Source organism: Choloepus didactylus, chromosome 1 (genome assembly GCF_015220235.1).
Source record: "Choloepus didactylus isolate mChoDid1 chromosome 1, mChoDid1.pri, whole genome shotgun sequence".
Lineage (NCBI taxonomy): Eukaryota > Metazoa > Chordata > Mammalia > Pilosa > Megalonychidae > Choloepus > Choloepus didactylus.
This window is the reverse complement of record NC_051307.1, coordinates 167,863,468-167,890,940: the sequence shown is the minus strand read 5'-3', so window position 1 is coordinate 167,890,940 and position 27,473 is coordinate 167,863,468. Positions and strand designations below refer to the sequence as shown.

At 39.3% G+C, this 27,473-nt stretch overlaps 1 protein-coding gene across 7 annotated transcripts in view; it reads right to left on the bottom strand.

The window, feature by feature from the left end:
• OXNAD1 (oxidoreductase NAD binding domain containing 1) overlaps positions 1-27,473 on the bottom strand; it is an 89,394-nt gene that overhangs the window by 36,844 nt on the left and 25,077 nt on the right. For all 7 annotated transcript variants that reach the window (XM_037845530.1, XM_037845522.1, XM_037845512.1 and 4 more), the window contains one exon: positions 16,243-16,349. In XM_037845530.1, coding sequence (XP_037701458.1) covers positions 16,243-16,349 — 107 coding nt within the window. The remainder of the gene's footprint in view (positions 1-16,242; positions 16,350-27,473) is intronic.

The window sequence follows — 27,473 nt, the reverse complement described above, 5'->3', positions numbered from 1 at the left end:
GTACACGAGACAAACATTGGCAAAACTGAAGGGAGCAACAGATGTTTTTACAATAATAGTGGGTGACTTTAATACACCACTCTCTTCAACGGATAGAACAACCAGACAGAGGGTCAAGAAGGAAACAGAGAACCTAAATAATGTGATAAATGAACTAGACCTAACAGACATATATAGATCATTGCATCCCAAAACACCAGGATATATATTCTTCTCAAGTCCTCATGGAATGTTCTCCAGGATAGATCAAATGCTGGAGCACAAAACAGGTCTGAATAAATTTTAAAAGACAGAAATTATTCAAAGCACTTTCTCTGATCATAATGGAATGAAGCTGGAAATCAGTAATCACCAAAGAACAGGAGCCTTCCACAAATATATGAAGGTTAAACAACAATCAGTGGGTCAAAGAAGAAATTGCACAAGAAATCAGTAAATATCTGGAGATGAATGAAAATGAAAATACAACATATGAAAACCTATGGGATGCAGAGAAGGCAGTGCTGAGAGGAAAATTTATAGCTCTAAATGCCTACATTAAAAAGGAAGAAACACCTAAAACCAAAGACCTAAATGAACAACTGAAGAAGCAAGAGAAAGAACAGCAAACTAACCCTAAAGCAAGTAAAAGAAAAGAAGTAACAAAGATTTAAAAAGAAATAAATGAAATGGAGAAAAAAAAAACAATAGAGAGAATCAATAAAATCTAAAGTTTTGTTCTCTTTGAGAAGATCAACAAGAATGGCAAACACCTAGCAGATTGACAAAGTCAAAAAGAGAGATAATACAAAGAAACAAAATTAAAAATGAGAGGGGGGTCATTCCCATGGATCTTGAAGAAATTTAAAAAAAAATTATAAGGGGATACTATGAACAACTGTACACCAACAAACTAGACAACTAAGATGAAATAGACAATTTCCTAGAAACACACGTACAACCTGCACTGACTAGAGAATAGAAAACCTCAACAAATCAACCCTAAGTAAAGAGATTCAACGAGCCATCAAAAACCTTCTGAGAAAGGAAAGCCCAGGGCCAGATGGCTTAACTGGGGAATTTTACCAAACTTTCCAAAAAGAATACCATTCATGCTCAAACTCTTCAAAAAAACTGAAGAGGAAGGAACACTCCCTAACTCATTCTATCAAGTCAACATCACCCTAATACCAAAGACAGATAAAGATACCACAAAAAAAGAAAATTACAGACTAATATCCCTAATGAACACAGATGTAAAATGCTCAACAAAATACTAGCAAAGTGAACCCAACAGCATATTAAAAGAATTACACCCCATGATCAAGTGGCATTTAGAACAGTATGCAAGAAAATTAAAATACTACAGCATATTAACAGAATGAAGGCAAAAAATCCACATGATCCTCTCAATTGACATAGAAAAGGCACTGGATCCAGCATACCTTCATGACGAAAACACTCAAAACTAGGAACAGAAGGAAACATCCTTGATATGATAAAGGGCAAATATGAAAAACTCACAGATAACATCAGATTCAATAGTGAAAGTCTGCAAGCTTTCCCTCTAAGGTCAGAAACAAGATAAGAATGCCCACAACACCACCGTTAGTCAACATTGTACAGGAAGTTCTAGCCAGAGCAGTAAGGCAAGAAAAAGAAATAAATGACATCCAAATTGGAAAGGAAGAAATAAAACTTTCACTATTGGCAGATGACATGATCCTATATATAGAAAACCTTGAATAATCCAAAACAAAACTACTGGAGAAAAGTGGGGTATAAGAAGAACAGGCAAAAATCAGTGATGTTTCTATATACTGGTTGTGTCAATTTGTATATGTTATGTCCCCCAGAAAAAGCCATATTCTTTAATGCATTCTTGTGGGGGCAGACATATTAGTGTGGATTGGGTTGGAACCTATTGGTTCAGTGTCCATGGAGATGTGACCCATCCAACTGTAGGTGATAACTCTGACTGGATAATTCCCATGGAGGCATGGCCCCGCCTATTCAGCTTGGGCCTTGTTTAGTTTACTGGAGCACTACATAAGCTCAGACAGAAGGAGCTCACAGCTAGCCAGAGCCAAGACAGACATTTTGAAGATGGCCATTGGAAGCTGATGCAGACATTTTGGATAACGCCATGTGCCTTCCCAGCAACAGAGGTTTCCGGATGCCAATGGCCTTTCTCCAGTGAAGGTACCCTTTGTTGATGGACACTTTATGGCCTTAAGACTGTAACTGTGTAACCAAATAAACTCCCTTTTATAAAAGCCGATTGATTTCTGGTGTTTTGCATTCCAGCAGCATTAGCAAACTAGAACACTGGTAATGAGCAAAAATCTGAAGAGGAAATTAAGAAAAAAAATCCATTACAATAGCAACTTAAAGAATCAAATACTTAGGAATAAATTTGACCAATATAAAAGACTTAAACACAGAAAACTAGAAAACATTGCTTAAAAAAAAAAAAATAAGACCTAAATAAATGGAAGGACATTCTGTATTCATGGATTAGAAGACTAAATATTATTAAGATGTCAGTATTACCCAAAATGATTCACAGATTCAACAAAATCCCAATCAAAATTCCAACAATCTTATTTGCAGAAATGGAAAAGCCAGTCATCAAATTTATACAGAAATTACAATAAGGGACCCCAAACAGCTAAAAACGTCATAAAAAGAACAAAGCTGGAAGACACACACTTCCCAACTTTAAACCTTATGACAAAGCTAATGTAATCAAATCAGCATGGTCCTGGCACAAGGACAGATATCTATAGACCAATGGACTTGAATTGAGAATTCAAAAATAAACCATGACATCTATGGCCAACTGGATTTTTGACAAGGATGCCAAGTCAAGACAACTGGGAAAGAACAGTCTCTCTGACAAATGATCCTGGGAAAAACTGAATATTCATATACAAAAGAATGAAGGTGGACCCCTACCTCACACCATATACAAAAGGTAACTCAAAATGGATCAAAGTCCTATATATATATGAAAGGCAAACCAATAAAACGCCTAGAAGAAAACAAAGGGAAGCATCTTTGGGGCCTTGCATTAGGTGATGGTTTCTTAGACTTAACACCAAAAGTACAAGCAAATAAAGAAAAAAAAAAAATAGATCAATGGGACCTCATCAGAATTAAAAACTTTTGTGCAACTCTCTAGAGCATCCTGCCCAAACAGAAACATGAATGGGCAAGAATAAACCAGGAACTGGAGGGGCAAGATGGTGGCACAGAGAGGAGCAGAATTTAGTTAGTCTCCTGGAACATCTAATAAACAACCAGGAACTAGTAATTAATCTGAACAATTGCTGGGGGACAACCGTGACTGTCCACATATCATACACCAACCTGGATTGGGTGGAATGGCTAAGATCATAGCATAAAATCTGTGAGTAAAAACTCAGGAACCACACCAGGAGCTCCCTCCCCCATGGCAGGCTGAGCTGCAAGCCCTCACTGGAGGAGAAACCAGCACTCCCAGAGCCAGAAAATATAGCTCAGCTCAGCTTCAAATGGGTTTTAATTAACAAACACAAACTGTTGAATACAAGCTACAAACATAGACATACCCCTAACAAGCAGACAGAGGTTTTAGAGATGACTGACCTTAAAGAGCCAGAAAGACCAGGGACTCTCTCTGACTGATGGGCAAAACTGGGGGTTGTGAACTGGCTCTGAAAAGGGGCTTTCTTTCCCTTTCTCTCTTTCTCAACCTGAGTTGTTTAGTGGAGAGAGCCTCAGCCATTTTCAGTTCGCAGTGCTATGGCACAGACAAGGGTGGAGATAGAAGCACCAATTCAAATACAGAAGATAACTGCCTAGGGGGTGTATCTTCCCTAAGAGGAAGGAGGTGGGGCGCAGCTCTAAGGCCAGGCTTCCCTTCAGAACTCAGACCACAGACCCTGGAGGAAAACAGCCAAAACAGAAACTAAAGGGGCCATACCTCCTTACACCAGTCGGGCGCGACAGGCTGATAGGTGCCACCTGCTGGGCAGGTTAGGAAAAGCATAGTGGCTAGAGGCCTCACAGGAAAGCCTGTCATTCTTCTAAGATATATCCTGAATATAACCCCATTCTGAGACCTGAACCCATTCTGGTCTGGGAAAATCTGATTGGGGTAACCAAGGAAACCAGATACTTAGACAACATAAAACTACAAATTTCAATAGGAAAAACAAAGATATGGCCCAGGCAAAGGAACAAACTTACATCTCAATTAAGATACAGTTGAGATACTGTTTCACTTTAATGAAACAATCAATTAAAGATTTTTAAAGAAATATGCTAAATCAAATCAAAAACCAAATCAACAAGTTCAGGGACAATATGGCAAAAGAGATGAAGGATATAAAGAAAACATTGGGTGAACATAAGGTAGAAATTCAAAGTTTGAAAAAACTACTGGCAGAATCTATGGAAATGAAAGGCACAACACAAGAGATGAAAAACACAATGGAGACATACAACAGAAGATCTCAAGAGTCAGAAGAAAACACTCAGGAACTGGAGAACAAGACACCTGAAGTCCTACACACAAAAGAACAGACAGGGAAAAGAATGGAAAAATATGAGCAATATCTTGGGGAACTGAATGACAACATGAAGCACATGAATGTATGTGCCATGGGTGTCCCAGCAGGAGAAGAGAAGGGAAAAGGGGCAGAAGTGAAAACAGAGGAAATAATCAATAAAAATTTCCCATCTCTTATGAAAGACATAAAATTACAGATCCAAGAAGTACAGAGTACCCCAAACAGAATAGATCTGAATAGACCTACACCTACAATAGACAATTAATCATCAGATTATCAAATGTCAAAGACAAAGACAGAATCCTGAAAGCACCATGAGAAAAGTTATCCATCACATACAAAGGAAGCTTAATAAGACTAGGTGCAGATCTCTCAGTAGAAACCACGGAGGCAAGAGGAAGTGATGTGATATATTTAAGATACTGAACGAGAAAAACTGCCAACCAAGAATCCCTTATCCGGCAAAACTGTCCTTCAAATATGAGGGAGAGTTTAAAATATTCTCTGACAGACAAGGAGAGAGTTTGTGAACAAGATACCTACTCTACAGGAAATACTCAAAGGAGCACTACAGACAGAAAGGAAAAGACAGGAGTGAAGGCTTGGAACACAATTTTGGTTGATGGTAGCACAACAATGTAAGTACACTGAACAAAGATGACTGCGAGTTTGATTGAAAGAGGAAAGTTAGGAGCATGTGGTACAATGGAATGAAAGAGGAAAGATAAAGACTGATAAAATGTACAAATATGTTTTTACATGAGGGAAAACAAATGAATGTCAACCATGCAAGGTGTTAAAAGTGAGGTGGTATTTGGGAAAAAAATACAATCAATGCAAACTAGAGAGTATAATTAACAGAAACATGTATTACGCTTCCTTTAATGTAACAAAGGCAATATACCAAAGCTAAATGCCCATAAGAGGGAAACATAAGGGAGGGGTATGGGACTCTTGGCATTGGTGATATTGTCTGACTCTTTTATTCTACTTTAGTTTAACTCTATCCTTCCTTTTGTTGCTTTTTTGGCTGTCATTTTTTTTTCTTTTCTTTTTCTTTTGTCTCTCTACCTTCTTTTCTCTTCCTCCTTCTCTGTGGAAGAAATGGAGATGTCTTGTATAGATAATGGTGATGGTGTTGAATGCATACATACGTGATTATACAGGGAACCATCAATTGTTTACTTAGGACGGGAGAACAAAACCATCTTTAAAAAAAAAAATTTTAATGAAGAAACTTGAGGGCCCTATATTGAGTGAAATTAGTCAGACACATAAGGACAAGTATTGTATGGTCTGACTGATATGAACTAAATTATAATATGCAAACTCACAGACATGAAATATAAGTTACCAGGATATACAATGAGGCTAAAGAATGGGGTGTGGCTGCTTATTATGAGCAGAATGTTTAACTAGGTTGAATTTAAGTGTTTGGAAGTGGACAGAGGTGACGGTAGCATGTTACTGTGAGAATAACGAATAGTGCTGAATGGTGTGTGAATGTTGTGGAAAGGGGAAGCTTAGAGCCACGCATGTCACCAGAAGGAAAGTTGGAGGTTAAAATATGGGAGTGCATAAAATAGTGAATCTTGTGGTGGACAATGTCCGTGATTAACTGTACAAATATTAGAAATCTCTTTCATGAACTAGAACAAATGTATGACAATATAACTAGAAGTTAATAATAGAGGGGTATATTGGGAAAAAATATACCTATCACAAACTATGTACTACAGTTAGTAGTATTTTAACATTCTTTCATCAACAATAACAAATGCAGTATACCAATACTATGAGTCAATAATGGAGGGGGGTGGTTAGGGGTATGGGAGGTTTTGAGTTTTCTTTTTTTGCCTTTATATCTTTTCTGGAGTAATGAAAATTAATTGTGGTGATGAATGCACAGCTGTATGATGGTACCATGGGAAACTGATTGTGCACTCTGGATCCTTAGATGATTGTATGGTAATGTGAACAATCTCAAAAAAATAAAAAAATAAAAAAATAATAAAAAATAAAAAAACTTCGGTGCATCAAAGGACTTGATCTTGTAAGTAAAAAGAAAACCTACAGAATGGGAGAAAATATTTAAAAACCATATTCTGATAAGATTTTAATATCCACAATATGTAAAGAAATCCTACAACTCAACAGCAAAAGGACAATCCAATTTAAAAATGGGCAAAGGCTTGAATAGACATTTCTCCAAAGAAGATACACAAATGGCCAAAAAGCAAACGAAAAGATACTTAGCTTCATTAGCCAGCAGGGAAATGCCATGCCATTTCATACTCACTAGAATGGCTACTATTTTCAAAAAAAAAAAAAAAAAGAAGTGTTAGCAAGTGTTAGAGAGGATGTAGAGAAATAGGAACATTCCCTCACTGTTGGTGGGAATATAAAATGGTACAGCCACTGTGAAAACCAGTTTGGCGGTTCCTCAGAGAGGTAAGTATATAACTACCATACATCCTAGCAATCTTGCTTCTATGTATATAACCAAAGGAATTGAAAGCAGGGACTCAAAAAGATATTTGCATACCAATGTTCATAGCAGCCTTATTCACAATTGCCAAAAGATGGAAACAACCCAAGTGTCCATCAACCAGTGTACTGATAAACAAAAGGTCATATATACATACAATGTAATATTATTCAGCTGTTAAAAAAAAATGAAGTTCTGATACACGCAACAACATAGATAAACCTTGAAGATATCATGTTGTGTGAAATAAGCCAAGCACAAAAGGACAAATATTGTCTGATCTCAATGATGAAAAAATTAGAATAAGAAAATTCATACTCAGATCTAGAATACGGGTTATCAAGGGGCCAGGGTTAGAGTAGGGAATTAAGTTAATGCTTAACTGGTACAGAGTTTCTGGCTGGGGAAAGTTTTGGTAATAGATGGTGGTGATGGTAGCACAACATTGGAAATGTAATTAACATCAATGAATTATATATTTGAATGTGGTTAAAGGGGGAAAGTTAGGTTGCATATATGTCACTAGAATGAACATTTTAAAACAGAACAAAACAAAAAACATAGGACTGTATAACACAGTGAAACCTGATGTAAACTACGGACTATAATAAATAGTACAATAGTAATTTCATCATTTGTAACAAAGGTACCATACTAATGCAAAGTGTCAACAGAGAAAAGTACAGGGGCGGGGCCAGGTTTAATATCAGAACTCTGTATTTTCTGTTAAAGAGAAAAAAAAAACACAACTAAAAACAAAAAAATACATACATGTGAATGTTCACAACAGCATTCTCCATATCAGAGTGGAAGCAACCTATATGTCCATCAACGGATAAATAATAAATAAAATGTGTTTTTATCCATACAATGGAATGAAGTACTGATACATGCTACAACATAGATAAACCTTTTAAACATTATGTTAAGTTGAAGAAACCAGTCACAAAAGACCATATATTCTATGATTCCACTTACATGAAATGTCCAGAATGGGCAAATCTTTAGAGATAGAAAGTAGATTAGCAGTAGTCTAAAGATAGGGGTGGATAAGGGGAGTGGTGGATTAAGGACAGGGAGCAACTAACATTGGACACAGGAAATTATAAAAAATTTTATAGTGTGGATGAGTGTATGTATCTGCAAATATACGAAAACCACTGAATTGTACGTACACTTTAAATGCATTAATTTTATTACATATGAAGTATATCTCAATAAAGGCTGTTAAAAAAAATAAATAAGCACCAAAAAAGGGGGCACCAAATACTCTTTCACTGGCATTCACTAAACCAAATAGGCTGATATGGCCTTCTGAGTTTCTAAGGTTTTATCTTGTTGCCCTATTTTCTTCAAACCACATTGCTGTAGAACTCTCAGAGCTTCAAGTCTTCAATAATCCTACGCCACAGAAGGACTTTTTTGGTTAGGTGTCTAGGAACTCCAACAAACCTAGTTAGATACCCAGGAAAGAAAATATTAGAATTCAGGACCACAAAATATTCTCATCGTCTTGTAGAAATTTAAATATCTGTTCTAGATGTCTCTCAGTCACCAAAGAGCAAAAAAGTATCCTTTCTCCTCAGTTGTTTTCCTACCCACAGGTTTACATGAAAAGTACAAAATGTTCTGGACTGCTTTGCTCTATGACCTTAAAAGACGTTCCTTCTATTTATGGCCTTAAATATCTGGTCATTTTTTTATAGTCTTAAAAAGCCAGTATGGATTGGAAGTGTTCCAGAAAAAACTGCCAACTTTCTTTGGACTATTTTTCATTTGACTCTTTTCCATGAATACTTTAACTTCCACTTCAATTTCAGACAAGATATAAATTTAAAAATAGGCTATAGTTAACATTTAACACAGTTGCTATATGCTATCAGAGGAGATACACAGAGCATCCACTGTTTCCAGATTTAAAATAAATAAATAAATCAATGAGCTACTATTTCTGCTTCATCTTCTAAACTACAGCACCCTCTGCTGATAAAATGCTAATAAAGACCATTCTCTCAGATGAGTGAAAGATTCTGGAGATAGTAACTCCTCTTCTCTAGTACCTCTGGAAAGCTACCTTCAGAAAAAAAGGTCTCCTTCATGAAGATATAGGAGAATTAAAGTGATATAAAAACCCCATCTGAATGGATTTAAGAAAATATGTATAATATATATTTAATAAAATAGCTCTTTAAGAAAGTTTCTTTCTCTATCTCTCAAAAAAGTTAAAGCTTCTCTCTCTCCTTTCCTCTCCCTCTCTCCCTCCCTTTCTCCCCCTCCCTCCCTCCTTCTCTCTCTCCCTCCCTCTTTCTCTCTCTCCCTTCCCTCTCCTTCTCCCTCTTCCTCAATGAGAGGGAAATTATAAAATAAATACAATTAAATGGGTTACGATAAAATCTGCTAGGAGAAGGGGAGGGCAGAGTATGATTCCTCTAATCTGTTTCTTCTTGGTGACCTTCCCTCAAGAACTACAGGCACAGAAGGGCCCAGAGTTGCTTTTGTGTCTTTATCTGAGACAGCACAACATAATTGTGTTATCTTGTATAAAGTCAGGGGACCAAGAATTCCTTTTCCCTCTGCAAAAATGCTTTGGCCTTGCTTCCCCTTGGAGCAGCATCATGTGCACATACCCAGTGTGGGCTCAGTTCTGACTCTGTTCTGACTCCAGCATCAGCAAGCTGTAAAGATGTACACTCATCTACTCCTGGACCTGCTCCTTTTCAAACCAACAGTTTGCACTGCAGAAGAACTGGCCAAGGAACTAAGAACAGGAATCTGGTCCCTGGGCCTCACCAGCATGGGTGATCTAACTGACAGAGTGAGATACTTACTAGCAATAACAAAAATAAAACCCCATGAACTAATAAAGTAACATTAGGCTTTCAGCTAAGCATTTTACATGTGCCAAGACACAGGAATATTACTATTCCTACTTTAAAGGTATGCAAACTGACTAGGACTAGAATTCCTAGAGAATAAGGAAATTACCTGCATCACAGACCTACTAGGCAGAAAAGCATTCTAACCCCAGAGGACTAGGCCTCACAGCCTCCTTCTGGGACACCCACACACAGCCTCAGCTGAACACTGAATCTGGAAATGCAGTACAGTCACACTGTACGAGGACTGCTGTCAGTACCCTCCAACCCCCAGGGAGGAAGAATTCTGATATGGTCAAGAGCAAAACACATCAAAGAGCCAGGGGGCTAACTGGGAGATTCAAGGGGAGAGGGGCCCACGAGGTTTAGCCCTGCTCATGTGAGAAATATTTTTGAGGGCATTTCCTCCTCTGGCCTCTCTCTCTCAATTTGGTTGCTTGGGTTCCTGCAACTGATTTTTCAGTACAGGAAACCAATCCCCTCTGCTAGGGCCCAGTGAGCACACAGTGCAGCAGAAAAGACGCTCCTGAGGCCTGTCTCTGGTCTACATCAAGGTCTCTACATGGGGATCTGTAGTCAAAGCTCCAGCTAATCAGACAGCAATTGACTGACTTACTTGGAGTTGGACCTGGAGCTTCAACATCAGAACATGGCAGGTGATAGAGGAAGCCAGTCGTCAAGAATTCAGAGATACAGGCTTCTGGCTCAATCTCTCACTCCAAGGATAAGCCCAACAGCAAGCCAACTATCAAAAAATTCACAACTCCTGGAGCTGTACAAAAAGCCAAGGGTGTGGAGCAACTTTTTAAGAGGGGCCAAGGTACCAGGAATGAGCCCTGACTGACACCTGGCAGGGAAAAGGGTCAAGTCCAACCAGCCAGTGATGAACACCTCAAGCCTGCCCTCCGAAGCAGGTGTGTTAGGCTCATACTAAAACCAGACCTGGCATCAGGAAAATGACCAAATCTATTCACTGTCAGGGGATTAAGAACACCAACCCTGGATAATTTTACCTTGAGAATCACAATGGGAATCTACCTATAAATATCCCTAGGAAAATGATGACACTTTTGATACCTATTAAATGGATGTTGAAAAGTGGAAACCTTAATTGTAATGATGACGCTTTTCTTATCAGGTAATTGCAGTTTGAATGTGTGTAATAATAACACTTGCAGGCACACTACGGTAGCAATACTATAATCAATGCACCGACTTTTTCTAATCAGGAAACTGGGGTCTGAGTCTTGGAACAACTCAGAATTAAAGGCACAGAGACAATGCTGTGCATAGAAGATAAACACTTCCACAGAAGGGAAATGTAAAAAAACAGATCATTACAATTAAGGTTTCTACTTTTCAATGCAATAACTGCTAAACCATTTTTGAAGGGTAAATATATTGCCCACCCCCTAAAATACTCAACATCCATTTAATATGTATCAAGGAACATGTGCAAAGATTGCAGTAAATTGCTTCACAAACGCAAATTATTGCAATCAGCATCTTGTTTTCAAGTTTCAAATTCAAAGGCAAACTATTAACACAAGACTGCTAACTCTTGCTATTATCACACTTGCTATTATCACACATCCTCCTTCTAAAGAAACCACATTTCCAGATGGACTGCCAAAATTAGTCAAGTGACTGCTAAGAAATACTATCAAGATTGACATGCCAGAAATTCATTTAGAAATGAATGCTTTATTTAAATAAAGGACACACACACCCAAACACACCTTTCCTAAGGAAATACAAGTTGCTTTATTTACAATTCAACTTGAGTTGCAGCTCAGTAAGGCCATTTGGAGAAAAAGTGGGACAGCTGGGTTGTTATCCCATCAGCATACTGATTATTCCTCAGAATGGAATGGGACAGACTTATGATTTGTGTATGTGTAGGCTGGGCCTGATTGGGGAATCCTGGTAATACATCAAGCAAAATATTTAAACTCAACCCAGACAAGGTATGAGTGATGCAGAGAAAAGAAAAAAGTTTAGAGATTCTAGCAAATGACACCGGAATTTAGTCAAGAGGACTGTCTGCTCTGAAGTAACATAACCATTGATTCTTCCTTTCAAAAAGGCTGCTTTGTTTACTCTGTTGACATAAAGAAGACTAATTTTAAAAATGTATGAATCTTCAGCAACATATAACTCTTAAGCAGATTAGATTACTGCAGTGCATTCTATTAGCAACCATGCCTGCAGAACATAATTCTTAGAGCTTTCAGTTCTGTGGACCAGATCTAGCTGCTTGTCTGAATTTAAAAAACTAAAGGCACATTTTTAGCAAGCTCCTGGATCCTGTAAGAAGTAAAAAGTGGAATTACAGAGAACCTAAGATGGTGGCTAGGTGACACAGGGCAAAAAATACTCCTCCACGAAAAATACTAGATAAAAGCCAGACAGTGACCCAGAACACCAGTTCCAGCGATGCACCAGCCGGACAAGGTCTGCTAAATCCACAGGGACCGTGCATTTGGTGAAACCGGGAGTCTGCGTTCTGAAACAAGCGAGTGAGCTGGCTGAAAGTCCAGCAGCCGCGCTGTGGTATGGGGAAACCATGGGTTGGCATTTGGAGAGGGACTAGCTCTTTTTTCAAAAAAAAAAAAAAAAAAAAAGCCCAGGAACGGCTGCGGATATGGCAGTGAGAATCGCACAGTGAAGTGCGGCAGCAGCAGGCCTTGCGAATGCCTCAATATCTGGTATGGAAGATAGCCCTTCCCGCACCTGCTGCTAAGTGTCTCGGAGCCAAGAGGGCAGAGGGGAGCCAAAAGGAGAAAGAAAACACGCCCCTTGCAGCCATCTTCCCGGCAGGCTGGGGATGCTCCTGCCCGGGGCCGGAGCCACAGCCCAGAGCCGTGCCAAGGGTCCCTGACAGGGAGTATTTCCCGTTAACACCGCACACATGCCACAATATCAGCCATGGACAGTGGCCTTTAGTGCATCCACAGCTAATTGTCCTAGAGCTGGGAAGGAGGAGCTATGCGAAAAGGGGGAAATTAACACGCCCCGTTCAGCCGTCTTTGCAGCAGGCTGGGATCGTCCCTACACGGCCTGGTGGCCCAAAGCTTCCCTGGAGGGCCACGTGCACTTGGGATGTGGCACAGGCTTTCCTCAGCAGAGGTCCTGGAAGAGCACAGCTGGGAAGGGGGACCCTCTCGGAAATCCCAGGGACCCTACGCCAATACCAAGGACTTGTGGGTCAGCGGCAGAGACAATCTGTGGCAAGACTGAAATGAAGGTTTAGACTCTTGCAACAGCCTTAAATCTCTGGGAACACCTGGGAGGTTTGATTATTAAAGCTGCCCTGCCTCCCTAACCATCCAGACACACGCCCCACATTCAGGGCAGACAGCACCAACAACATACCCAAACTTAGTGCACCACTTGAACCCCACAAGGATCAGACCCCCACACACCACAAAGACAAAGTTGGGGAGAACTAACTTGAGGGGAATAGGTGACTCGCAGATGCCATCTGCTAGTTAGTTAGAGAAAGTGTATGCCACCAAGCTGTAGATCTGACAAATTAGAGATTGGTGTTTTTCATATCCTGAAAGAACCCTATCAAGTAAAGCAAATGCCAAGAGGCCAAAAACAACAGAAAATTTTAAAGTATATGATAAAACCAGACGATATGGAGAACCCAAACCCTAACACCCAAATCAAAAGATCAGAGGAGACACAGTACTTGGAGCAATTAATCACAAAGAACAAAGACAAACAATGAGAGCATGGCACAGGATATAAGGGACATGAAGAAGAGCATGGCACAGGCTATAACAGACATGAAGAAGACCCTAGAAGAGCATAAAGAAGAAATTGCAAGAGTAAATAAAAAAAATAGATGATCTTAAGGAAATAAAAGAAACTGTTGACCAAATTAAAAAGATTATGGATACTCATAGTACAAGACTAGAGAAAGGTGAACAAAGACTCAGCGTCCTCGAGGACCACAGAATGGAAAATGAAAAAACAAAAGAAAGAATGGTGAAGAAAATGGAAAAAATCAAAATGGATCTCAGGGATATGACAGATAAAATAAAATGTCCAAATTTAAGACTCATTGGTGTCCCAGAAGGAGAAGAGAAGGGTAAAGGTCTAGAAAGAGTATTCAAAGAAATTGTTGGGGAAAACTTCCCAAACCTTCTACATAATATAAATACACAAACCATAAATGCCCAGCGAACTCCAAATAGAATAAATCCATATAAACCCACTCCAAGACATATTCTGATCAGACTGTCAAATACTGAAGAGAAGGAGCAAGTTCTGAAAGCAGCAAGAGAAAGGCAATTCACCACATACAAAGGAAACAACATAAGACTAAGTTGTGACTACTCAGTGGCCACCACGGAGGCGAGAAGGCAGTGGCATGACATTTAAAATTCTGGGAGAGAAAAATTTCCAACCAAGAATACTTCATCCAGAAAAACTCTCCTTCAAATTTGAGGGAGAGCTTAAGTTTTTCACAAACAAACAAATGCTGAGAGATTTTGCTAATAAAAGACATGCCCTACTTCAGATACTAAAGGGAGCCCTACCGACAGAGAAACAAAGAAAGGAGAGAGAGAAAGAAAGAGAGAGAGAGAGAGAGAGAATTTTAACAGACATATATAGAACATTACATCCCAAATCACCAGGACACACATTCTTCTCTAGTGATCACGGAACTTTCTCCAGAATAGACCATATGCTGAGACATAAAACAAGCCTCAATAAATTTTAAAAAATTGAATTTATTCAAAGCACATTCTCTGACCACAATAGAATACAAATAGAAGTCAATAACCATCAGAGACTTAGAAAATTCACAAACACCTAGAAGTTAAAAATGAGGGGGAGATGAAAACATTCCCAGATAATCAAAAGCTGAGGGACTTCATCACCAGTAGATCAGTCCTATAAGAAATGCTAAAGGGAATTGTGCAGGCTGAAAGGAAGGGACACTAAACAATTGACTGAAACCACATGAAGAAATAAAGGGTATCACTAAAGATCACACGGTAAATATAAATACCAATACTACTGTATTTTGATTTGTAACTCCACTATTTACTTCCTACAGGATCTAAAATACATAAACTGCAATGATAAATCAGTGGTTTTGGACTCAGTGTAAAATACATAATTTTTGACAAGAACTACATAAAGGTGGGGGAATGGAGGAATATAGGAACATAGTTTACATGTCCTATTGAAGTTAAGTTGGTATCAAAGAAAAACAAGATTGTTATATAGATTTAAGATGTTAAATTTAAGCCCCATGGTAAACACAAAGAAAGTATCAGAGAATATGACCATAGAGATGAAAAGTAGAGTATAGATTACAAGAAGTGGGGGAAGGAGCCATGGGGAGTTAAGAAATGACTGTACGTTTTCTGTTTGGGGTGAAGGGAAATTTCTAGTAATGGACAGTGGGAAGGTGATGGCATTGCAACATTCTAAATGTGATTAATCCCACTAATGGAATGCTAGGGAGGGATTGGAATGGGAAGATTTAGGCCATATATATGTTTCCACAATAGCAAAAAAAAAGACATTCTAAATAGATAATGACAATTAAATGCCAAGGATGATCCTGGATAGGATCTGAGGATGGAGGAGAGGAGGCTCAAAGGGACACAGTTGGGACATAAGAATAAAAAAAAAAGGAAAAATAGAATCTAAGCTTTGTATCAATGTTGAATTTCTTGAACTTCTTAGCTGTGCTTAATGGGATTGCATAAAAGAAAGTTCTTGTTCATGGGAAATGTATACGTGAATTATACTGTTTGTTCAAGGATGTGTGCAGCTTGCTCTCATATGTTCAGAAGACAGAGCAATAGATGATGGATGATAGATAGGAAGGGAGGGAGGGAGACAGGGAGGGAAAGAAAGAAATGGTGGTGTGACAGGATGTTAAAGTTGGTGGATCGGGGTATCAGGGGAGGGGGGTCAGGGTATGCTGGAGTTCTGTGTATAGGGTTTGTATTGTTTTTGCAATGGTTCCTGTAAGTTTGAATTTATTTCAAAATAAAATTTAAAAAAAGTGGAATTACAAATAAAAAATTTATACTTACCCGAAAAAAAAAAAACAAAAAAACGGCAGCAATTTTCACATATATGACTGAGAGGGCTAGGTGCTGAAAGTCAACGTGGACTCTGAGATTAGGAAAGGAATCATATTCTTCAAATCAAAAAAGGCTCACTTTGAACTGAAAAGGATTAGAATTCCTATCCCTCAGTGGGAACTAAAAGCCACAAAAGTCCTTTCCAGAAAAATAAAAGAATAATCCCTTCCATCTGATGACACCTTCTTGAACATACACACTTGGAAAACAGCAAAGCCACTTACCACTGGCCAGCTTTAAAGGAAAAATCTTTATCAGCAACAAGCAAGCGGAGCCTCTTCACTGACGGCGACTCATCTGCAGTTCCACACACCTTAGCTGCTGACACAACCTAAAGCCAAAACATGAACTGCTGCTGAGGTTAGTGCATACATAACACAAGGAACAAACTGAGGCTTGCTAGTAAATGAAAGGTATTTTGAAATCTACAAAACTGTAGGTTTTTTTTAAATTTCAAAACATGGGAAATCAGTTTGCTTTAAAATTCTGCCTACAACCAGTTGAACAAATTTTTAGATATCTAACTCTTAAGACTTATCATACTAACTTAATTTTATTCTGCAGAGAAAAATTGTCTCTTAAAGGGATTGTTTAACAAGTATTTATTTGATGAGTATCTACCATGTGTCACACACTACGCTGGACACTCTGGGAGAGTTTGAGGAACTTGGAGCCCTGTAAACCAACCCTTCCTGGCATCTAAATTATAAATCAGTGCTACTCAAAGTGAGGTCCACTAAAAGAGCCCATTACAAGTTCATGTGAGGAACCAAGTACAAAAATTGAAAGTAAGCACTTAGAAACTTTTTTAGCAATTTCACAGAGTAAATGTGTGTCTGTTGAATAACAGAAAACAAATTGGGTTTATATTTTTTATGTTTAAATTTTTTCTATTAATTCTTATCATATTTTATAAAAGTATAAGTCTATAACATTAAAACAACAACAATGAAGAGTCCTTCCCTATATGAAGTTTAGAAGCAGTGTTCAAAAGGACAGCTCTTACTTCTAGAAAGCCTTAAACAGGTCTGACTCAGGTGATTTCCAATTGGGTGCCATCCATCCCTCAGCACCCCACAAATTCAAAATGCTCTACTTCTTTCATTCTTTCTGTCTTCTAGTTTTGGGTTTCTCTTCTTTCCCTAAACCTGGGACATCTTCACAAGAGGGGGAAAAAAGACAAAATGGTTCTTGTCTCAATTCTTATGTTCAACTCTACTTCTGGCAGCTCATCAGCAGCAGCTGACCAAAACATAGTCGTTCTCCTTGGAGGGTGTTACCTTCAGAGTTCACCAAAAGGTGCCTTGAAAATCTTTTAAAGTCAATGAACCTCCCACTCTAATGCTAACTCATTCAGAACCTCACCAACAGACTTTGTCAAATAAAACTATCAGCAGGAGCCCTTTCCTAAAAATCCACTGGAATATTCTCATGACGGATTCTCACTTCCAAATGTCTCCTAAAGTTTTCTCCTTGCACATTCCATCCCCCGCCCCCACCCGGCTCCTGCAAAATCTCCTAGTCTCTCCTCTCCATTTCACCAATCCTCTCTTCCTCCACTCCATGACAACAAGTGGGGTCGTTTTCCATTACTGATCCTCTATCTGCACTTTTGATCTACTGGTCCGCTATCCGCACTCATGATCTTATTCAGAAACACTGCTTTATTAGCTCCCATCAGCCCTTTCTTTCATGTTCAATTTTCCTCTTTCTGATACCTCTTATTTCATCAGGCATGATATCTAATGCCATTTGCTCCTCCAACAAAATTATAGGAAGCAGCATGATATTAGAAACTGTATGATGTTTAATCCCAGCTCCACCACTTACCAGCTATTTGACTCTGGGCAAGTTACTTAACCTCTCTCAACCATAATATGAGAAAAAAAACACTTATACCTCACAGGGTTGTTGGGAGGATATGCAAAGCACTTTCACCACTGCTGGCACATAGTAAGTACTCATTAAGTATCGTTATAATCTATTTTATTTTATCAGTTATAATTAATTTATTAGTATTTATTATTACATTCATCATTATACATGCTACTGCACCAGGGATCCCATGCAGCCCCTTGCAGACTGAGCACTGCACAGTTCCAAGGGACCATTCACCCAGACCACAACACACAACTGGGCAGTTTGGCAGTCTTGTACTACATGCACATCTGATCAATTATTTTGCCAGTAGAGAATTAAAAACCATACTGTCTAGAGGGTATTTTAGAAACCTTGCCTTCAACCCCTTCCTTTACTAAGATGATTAGCTCTTTCCTGATCCTACAGAAACTTCTCTTTTTCCTTGATGCTCTCCTTAAGCCCTCTTGCAGCTTTTCCTTCAAAGGTTGGTCGGTGGCTTCCTGAACCAACTCAAGGTCCTATTTCAGTTTTCACCCTCTCTAAACTCTCTGAATTTCATACTTTTTATTTCCTTTCCATGCTGAATCATCCTCGTTTGCCTGGAATGGGTGACAGTAAACTCTGGATGTGTTTAAAGCACACAACTGTCTAGTTTTGTTAATGAATCTGATAGATGCTAGCTAAAACTGTAATAAGTGAAATAATCCAGCTCTTAGCTGTGTTTTTATGACTATTATACTGAAAGAAAATAATGAATGTCTATAAAATAAGCATTTCTTTTTGTAAACATAAAGAAACACTGACAAGTCTTCTCCTTTACCATTTCCAACTTCCTCTTCCCACTTCTTCAAGGTAGCTTTCCCTAAATTGCCTCGCTCTGACTCGCTCTCCTACTCTCTCCCCTCTCTAGGCTGAGGGCCTCAAGCACTCCCAAGGCTGCTGACCACTCATCATTACTTTTCTCCCAATCACAGGCTCACATCTACACTCTTCCAGGAATAACAACTGCCAAAATCTGAAGAACATTTACCTCAGGTATATATCAGGTGCTGTGTTGAGTATTTTATGTGCATTATTAATCCATTCAGGTGACATAAATAATCACATCATATCCCAAGAGAGTATTATTAGCCTCCATTTTCAGATTGAGGAAACTGAAAAGTTCCTTCCTCAAGTTAGGAATGGCCACATCAGGGTTCAAACCCAGGTCTACTTAGCCTTTAATCACCAGACGGTTCTGTCCCAATGGTAAACTCACTTATGTGTACAACTAAAACCATTCATTCCTACTGAAAATATTTCTCGAGCATGGTGCCTGGCCCTTGGGATGCAGATATACAAAGCTGCCCCTGCCCACACAGAGCCCCACAAAATCAGCTTTCTCCCATCACCAGGATTTCAATTCTCGATCCATCTTAGACTCCATAACATCAAATCCATTTTCAGTTGATACACATGCAAATCTTTGACTCCTTCCAAGCATTTGGTCCCTAACACAGCCAAGTTCTGTGATTCAGCTTGTGTCTTTTTCTTCCCTTGCCTACCTGTCACTGTCCCAAGCTGACTACTTCTTTCTTTTACTTGGACTGCTGCCTTAGCTTCCTTCTCATTGCTCTCAAAGCAGTTAATAGATGAATATTCCTAATGTCCCAACCTCACTGAGTTATTCCCCAGTTCAAAACCTTCATGGGCTTTCCACTACTCAGCTAAAATTACTCAGCTGTAATTCATACCAGCTTGAGCTCCTATTAGATCCCTGGGTGTTCAGTTTTCAGTTTTCAGTTTTCCAGCCAAACTGCACAACCTGCTGGTCCTTGAAGGCGCCTGACAGCTGCCACCTCACAAAACTTCCTAGGTCATTCTGCATGCACTGTGCTCTCTCAGCTCTATCAATCTCCTACTCACCCTTCCAGGCCTTGTTCAAATACTACCTCCTTCCTGATGTCTACCTCTTCTCTCCTTCTTCTCAACTCTACCAATAAAATGTTTCTACCTTGCTGTGCTGATTTGAATGTACTGTGTCCCCCAAATGACATTCTTTGATGCAGTCTTGTGGGGGCAGATGTATTTAGTGTTGATTAGGCTGCAATTCTTTGATTTAGCGTTTCCATGGAGATGCGACCCACCCAAACGTAGGTGATAACTCTGACTGGATAATTTCCATGGAGGTGTGGCCCCACCCATTCAGCGTGGGCCTTGATTAGTTTACCAAAGTGCTACAGAAGCTCAGACAGAAGGAGCTAGCTTGCTACAGCCAAGAGGGACACTGAAGAAAGCACAGGAGCTACAGATGAGAGACAGCTTGAAGACGGCCATTGAAAGCAGACTCTTGCTCTGGAGAAGCTAAGAGAGGACAAATGCCCCAAGAGCAACTGAGAGTGACATTTTGAAGAGGAGCTGCGGCCTAGAGAGGAATGTCCTGGGAGAAAGCCATTTTGAAACCAGAACTCCAGAGCAGATGCCAGCCACATGCCTTCCCAGCTAAAAGAGGTTTTCTGGACGCCATTGGCCATCCTCCAGTGAAGGTACCCAATTGTTAATGTGTTACCTTGGACACTTTATGGCCTTAAGATTGTAACTGTGTAACCAAATAAACCCCCTTTTATAAAAGCCAATCCATTTCTGGTATTTTGCTTAACAGCAACATTGGCAAACTGGAACACTTGCTTATACCTATCATACATTATTATGAATTATAAATACTCATGAACATGTCTTATCCACCAAATAGACCATAAGCCTTTTGAGATCAAGCACAGGGTCTAACACACAGTAAGACTTGGTAAATATTTGCAAAATAAATGAAAACTCTAATTTAAAAGTCACTTAATAAATGAGCAATAGAGAGAGATAGGAGTATGGGATGTTTGGGGTATTCTTTCTTACTTTTGCTTTTATTCTTATTCTTTTTTGTGTGTGGTAATGAAATTCAAAAATTGATTGTGGTGATGAATGCACAACTATATAACGGTACTGTGAACAACTGATTGTACACCATGGATGACTGTATGGTATGTGTTGTTTGGTTTGTGAATATATCTCAATAAAATTGAATTTTTTTTAAAAAAAGTCACTTAAAATTAGTTTCCCAAACAAAGGTAAGTAGAAGTTCAGGAACTTTTTGTTGTTCAAAAAGAGAGGGGGAAAAAACACAAAACACTGCAAATAATCTAGATTCATGTTCAAAAATGTGGGAGAGGTCAGGAAAGGCAGAGATTTTTTCAGTATAGAACAGTTATCTTCCTTTGTTTGCCACACATTCTATTTTAAATATCTAAATACTGAGAATCACCAGAGGACTCCCCATTACGTTATTACTTTCATTTTTTTATGTTTACAAAAAGAAACGCTGATTTTATAGGCATTCACTATTTTCTTTCAGTATCGTAATCTGAAAAAACACAGCTAAGAGCTCGATTATTTCATCCATAACAGTTTAACTGGCATCTGTCAAATTCATTAATAAAACTAGACAGTTATATGCCTTAAACACATCCAGAAGAGTTACCTGGTGGCAGGAAATCAACATTCATAATCACTGCCGGAGGAACAGAATTTCAGCTCCAACATGTGAGAATATTTCACAATTAAATGTGAGACTACGTGAAATGCAAATGTCCAAATGTAAAATTCAATGAAGAAGGGGAAGAACTTACAATTTCTTTTAAGACAGCCATATTTTCATTTAGACAGTCTATGGACTATCAACTATTTCCAGCCTGCTTAATGTCTATTGGAATTAATACAAACAGTAAGATATCTATTGCTATTAGTTCTAATAATCCGGGCAAAACTGCTACAACTTGGAACACAAAGTACCTTGCGAAATTCATAATTTTGAAACACCTGCTGCACTTTTACTACTTAATACTGCTTAATTAATGCAAAAACTCTACAGTATAAAATTTTCTAGCAATGTAGATTAAAAATATTAATCTCATCTTTTTGAAGTCCATATCTTTATTTTAATCCAAAGCTAGTTTCAAACAATTAGGATCTGTTATCATGGCCCTTGTTATATGCCATTCTTTCTTTACTTTTATTGAATAAGTAAACATGAAGGGAGAAACTATATGTTTTAACATTTGTTCTTGCTCTCAAACTTAATGGATCAAAAGATTTTGTAACTGAAACCTCAACTAAGTTAAAACACATGGCAGGAAATGAAGCTTTCCATAAAATAACATTTAGACCCTTCTACTGTTCAACAAAATAACAATATATTTGCCAACTTTTAGTAGTACCCATTTTTAATGCTTTGACAGAGTCAGCATCTAAAAGGAAATTCCATCAAACTGATTGAAACACTGGTTTTATGTAGGGATATTTTGACATTGCTGATGCAAAAGTCTCCATACAGGAAATAGGTCTTTCTTTGGGAAATCTGGCTGGCTTCTATGCCCACTCCCATTGATTCATTTTCTGATTTAAAAGTTTAGACAAAACTAGGATTAGAGGTACCTGAAACAAAAATGTAGATAGGTGTGCTGGTTTGAATGTATTATGTCCCCCAAAACGCCATTATTTTTGATGTAATCTTGTGTGGACAGACGTATCAGTGTTGATTAGATTGTGATTCTTCGAGTGTTTCCATGGAGATACGACCCACCCAGTTGTTGAGATGTGGCCCTGCCCATTCAGCAGTATGGGCCTTGATTAGTTTACTATAGCACCATATAAGTTCAGACACAGGAGCAGGCTTGCTACAGCCAAGAGGGACACTGAAGAATGCACAGGAGCTGAGAGAGGAACTACAGTTTGCAGAGACATTTTGGAGATGGCCTTTGAAAGCAGACTTTTGCTCCGGAGAAGCTGAGAGGACAAATGCCCCAAGAGCAACTAAGAGTAACATTTTGGAGAAAAGCTGAAGCCTAGAGAGGAACATCCTGGGAGAAAGCCATTTTGAAACCAGAAGTCTGGAGCAAACACAAGCCATGTGCCTTCCCAGCTAACGGAGGTTTTCCAGACGCCACTGGCTATCCTCCAGAGAAGGTACCTGATTGTTGATGTGTTACCTTAGACACTTTATAGCCTTAAGACTGTAACCGTGTAGCCAAATAAACCCCCTTTTATAAAAGCCAATCCATTTCTGGTGTTTTGCATTCTGGCAGCAATAGCAAACTAGAACAATAGGGTACAGACATTTTCAGAGTTGAAGGAAACTTTAGTCATCATCAAGAGCAGTATGTCATTCAATACATAAGGACACCAAGGCCAAAAGACGTACTTAAATTTAAATTGTGGCAGAATACCAATCTGTTGAGTAGGAATTTGCTTGAAAGAAACTGATATTCTGAAGCAATTTACTGACAAGGAAAGACCACAAAATTCTCTCTCAATCACACAGTTTACTTTTTAAGTGACTTATTCTCATCAACACCATGTTCTGGTGAGATGAATGAACTCCTCACCTTGCTCCTACCAATGGCCAACCCATCTATCTAGGATAGGTATCCTCCCTGCCTTCTCAAGCCTTTACTATAGCAAATATTCTCTCTGCCACATCATCCCCTTGTCCTCCACCCTATCAGAACACATACTTCAAATAACATCAACATCAGCAGCTAATACCTATATAACACTTACACGAACCAGGCACTTTATGCATATTAATTCATTCGTTCTTCACAGCAATCCTAGAAGGCAGATATTATTATATACCTTCATTTTTACATATGAGAAAACAGATCCCAGGCTAGTAGGTAGCAAAAGAGATTTGAATTCAGGCATTTGACCTCTGTGCTTTGCTGCATTTCAAAACACACACACACACAAAACAAAAAAAAAAAAAAGCCTTTCCTTTAATCCAGCCATCGCCCCACTTTCCTTTAATCCAGCCATCGCCCCATTTCTCCGCTTCCATTCACATCAAAAATTTTCAAGAGTTATTATATATGGTCCTGGCTCCAGTTTCTTATATTCCATTCTCTCTCCACCACACTACAATCAGGCTTTCACTTCAAGCAAGGTAATAAAATCAGTCCTTCTGGTCACCCGCTATCCATTTTACTAAATCCAAAGACAACCTCTTATAAGATTTCAGGTCAGTTGACCACTCTCCCTCTTTGAAACCCTTTTTCTCCTGGCTTCCATGCTGACTTCCCTCTTGCCTTGATGGCCACCCATTCTCCATTTCCTTTGCTGGCCTTTCCTCTTCCACTTGATCTTTACATGTTGATGCACCCCTTCTCCTACTCTCTATATGGCTTAACATTTTTATTTCCAGCAGTGAACTGTACACTCATATATCCAACTGCCTATTTGAATTTCCGTTTGCACATCAAATAAGAATTTCAAATTTAACACATCTAATACTGAGCTTTCTTCCAAATTGTCTTCATTACTTTTATTAGGGAAAATTTCAAACATACACAAAGCAGTAAAATAAATGAATATAATGAACTCCCTCACCCCATGTACCCATTATCCAGACTGAACAGTTACCAGCTCATGGCTAATTGTGTTTCATCTGTAATCCCAACCACTAGCCCCTTCAGCTGCCTCCCTGATTATTTCAAAATTGAGCTCTTTATTTCCCGTTTTCCAAACATGTTCTTCCCCATCTTAGCAAATACACGCCACCATCATCTTCTGCCCAGATTGTTCAAATCCCAAGTTTCCTCTCTGTGTTACTAATCCCCCTCACCCCACCATCCAAGCCACCTATGAATCCCATCTGTCCTACTTTGGTCCCAGAACCAATCACCGTTCTACACCCCCACTGCTACCACACTACTCTAAGCTACCATCATCTCTCCTAGGACTATGTCAGTAGCCTCTAACCGGTGTCAAAGCACAACAAAGCCTATTCTCTACCATGCCAATAAGTGATCCACTTAAAATGTAAATCACATGTAATTTCTCAGCTTAAAACCTTCCATCATCTTTAGAATAAAACCCCAACTCTTTATCCAAGCCCAGAGTGATTTATACAACTGAGCTCCACCTACCTCTTCCTACCACTTTCCTCTGAACATGCCAAGCTTCTCCCTGCCTCAAAGCCTTTGCTCTTGCCAGACCCTCTGCCAGGAATGCTTGGCACAGGGCTGGCCCTTTTCTTTATTCAAGTCTCAGCTCAAATGCTGCACATCTATTTAAAATCGCAACCCTTACCCCCAGCCACTCTTGCCTCTCATTACCCATTTTATGTCCTTCACAATGTATATCACATCTGACACTCTCTTGTTTATCTGACCAGAACAAAGCTCCACATGCAGTAGGGGCCTTGCCTGCCTCAAACACTGCTGTATCTCCAGAACCGAGAACAGGGCTGGGCAAGTAGCAGGCACTCAATGCATGTCTGCTGAATTCAAAATAAAATTCATTTCATCTTATTGGATCTCCTAAGGAAAAAAATGGAAAAAAACCCTTACCTTTTAGATTGCTTAATTTTTCAAAGAAAAGTGTATTGGTGATAAAACAAACAAACAAACAAAAACAAAAACAAAAAAACTGGTACTTCATTTTAGCCACTAACAATTAAAATTCTGGGCTCAGTTAAGTAGCAGTACAGGCAACTTTCTCATTTTTCATAGCTTCCATTTGTATAGAACGTTAGGGTATACTTGTATCACTTCATCTCTTGACATGGATGTCAGTGCCATTCCTACCTTACAAAGTGACTCATCCAAGGAGGTACAAGTAATCAACTAGAGTTGGGATTAACACTTGTTTATTCCTCTCAATGAAATATGTGAGGAGTGCCTATGGTATGCCAGCACTGTGCTAGATGCTGAGGCTACACAGCTGCTAAGCTGTGTCTTCCCCCAAAGGACCTCCCTCTCCTTGTAGTTTCATTAGGCAGGGTGAGTTGTGGAACCCTAGAAGCCAGAGGCCAGCTGCCAGGGCCATCAGAATGTACATACCTCCCTGGGAGGTTCTCCAGGAGGCTGTGGCCCAATCCCCCCCTACAAACCCCTGCAGCTACCTCTAAGTGGTAGATGCCTGAGGTTTCTCCCCAGGCTTTGTCTGAGATGACACTATGGTGGGGCTGGGAGTGCTAGACTCTGCTCATTCCCAGACTGGAAAATTCCTAAAAGGCTCTTTGACAATCAGGTTCTGATAGTCAAAGCAAATTTAACTGTATAACTGCTGAGAAGGTTCCATGCTAAAAAGATGACACCCTCCCAGGTGAAGAAGACAACTCCAAAATGAATAATGATGACTAGCAGAGAACTGTAAGACTTAAGCGTGGTACCCAGTCCAGCTCTCCAGCTAAGTAGTCGATTCTACTCACACCCAAGCCTCAGCAAAACCACAAGATAAGCAAACAATCATCAACACTGGGAAATTCACACAGGAGCCCAGACTTTATAAGCTAACCACTGTGTCATCAGTAATTTCCCTCTTTCTTATGCCAATTAACACTTAAGTGAAGTTTTGATTTGGGACAGAGACAAGGATATGTGAAATCTATCTTCCATTGTGTTGCTCAATTAAATCTCCTCTATCTAAAACAGGTGTCATTCTTTTGTTGCAGAGGAAAGAACAGATTTGAAAGCAAAACTCTTGAGTTCAAGGGCTGAGTCCTCCACTTACTTGAATAAGTCCTTCAAACTTAGGCTTACAATATAATTTTTTCATCAAAACAGGATCCTTTTGAGAGTGAAAGGAGGTACAAGACAAGGGGCATAAACCAGGACTATCCAGGCAAACCAGGAAGCAGATTCTGAGTCTAAATTTATGAAATTAATTTCTGTGAAATGGTTATACGGATCTAAAATCAAGTAACAACCTATTGTATAAATGCTTTCTAAACAAAAAGGTAACAAATATGTAAGGCATTTCTAGGATAAGGCATAGGCTCCTAAAAAGAAGCAAACTGGTAAAATTGAAACAGAATTATCAATTTTTCCAAAACCACTAATGTACATAAAATCAGTTTCTTCCAACAGGAGTCCCACTAGAATCTAAGGGAAGGGACCAGGTCTATCATTTTCAATGCTATAAACACTGAACCTAGCCCAGTGCCTGGCATATTTCCAAAAGAATAAGAATTAGTACTCTAAAAAATTCTTTCATTACCAAATTCTCCCATCAAATTGATGTAGAAGTATATCTTGCTCAATGAGCCAACACTCTACAGAAGCCAAAGCATGGAGTGACCCTCCAGTGAAATATTAGACTTGCCTGAACAATATTTCTACCCTTAATTCCTTGACATTTCTAAGGCTGCTCAGGCTGCTTATTCTTTGTTCCCTAAGAAAAAAAATGTGAACTTGAAGGAAGATGGCAAAGTGGGTGAGGTGAAGCGGGCTTCTCCTCCATGAAAGAAACTAGAGAGGCACTGGAAGACACCCAGGACTGCGGTTTCAGGGTGTCAGCGAACACAGTCGGACTCGTATAGTACACTGGGGATATGGATGGAAACGCAGAGAGACTGCACCTCGAGGGATGGGGTGAGTTCATTTGGCTGGGACTCCTTCCAAGGGTCAGCAACAGCGAGACGGCCACCGGGCAAGGGATTGAGCAGCGGCCCACCACTCCCGTGCACCCAACTTAACCATTAACTGGGGAGATAATCCTCCACAGCCACACAGCCAGGTGCTCTCATGAGGGAACCTGGGAGACAGCAGGCAGGTATTGACCACCTTTA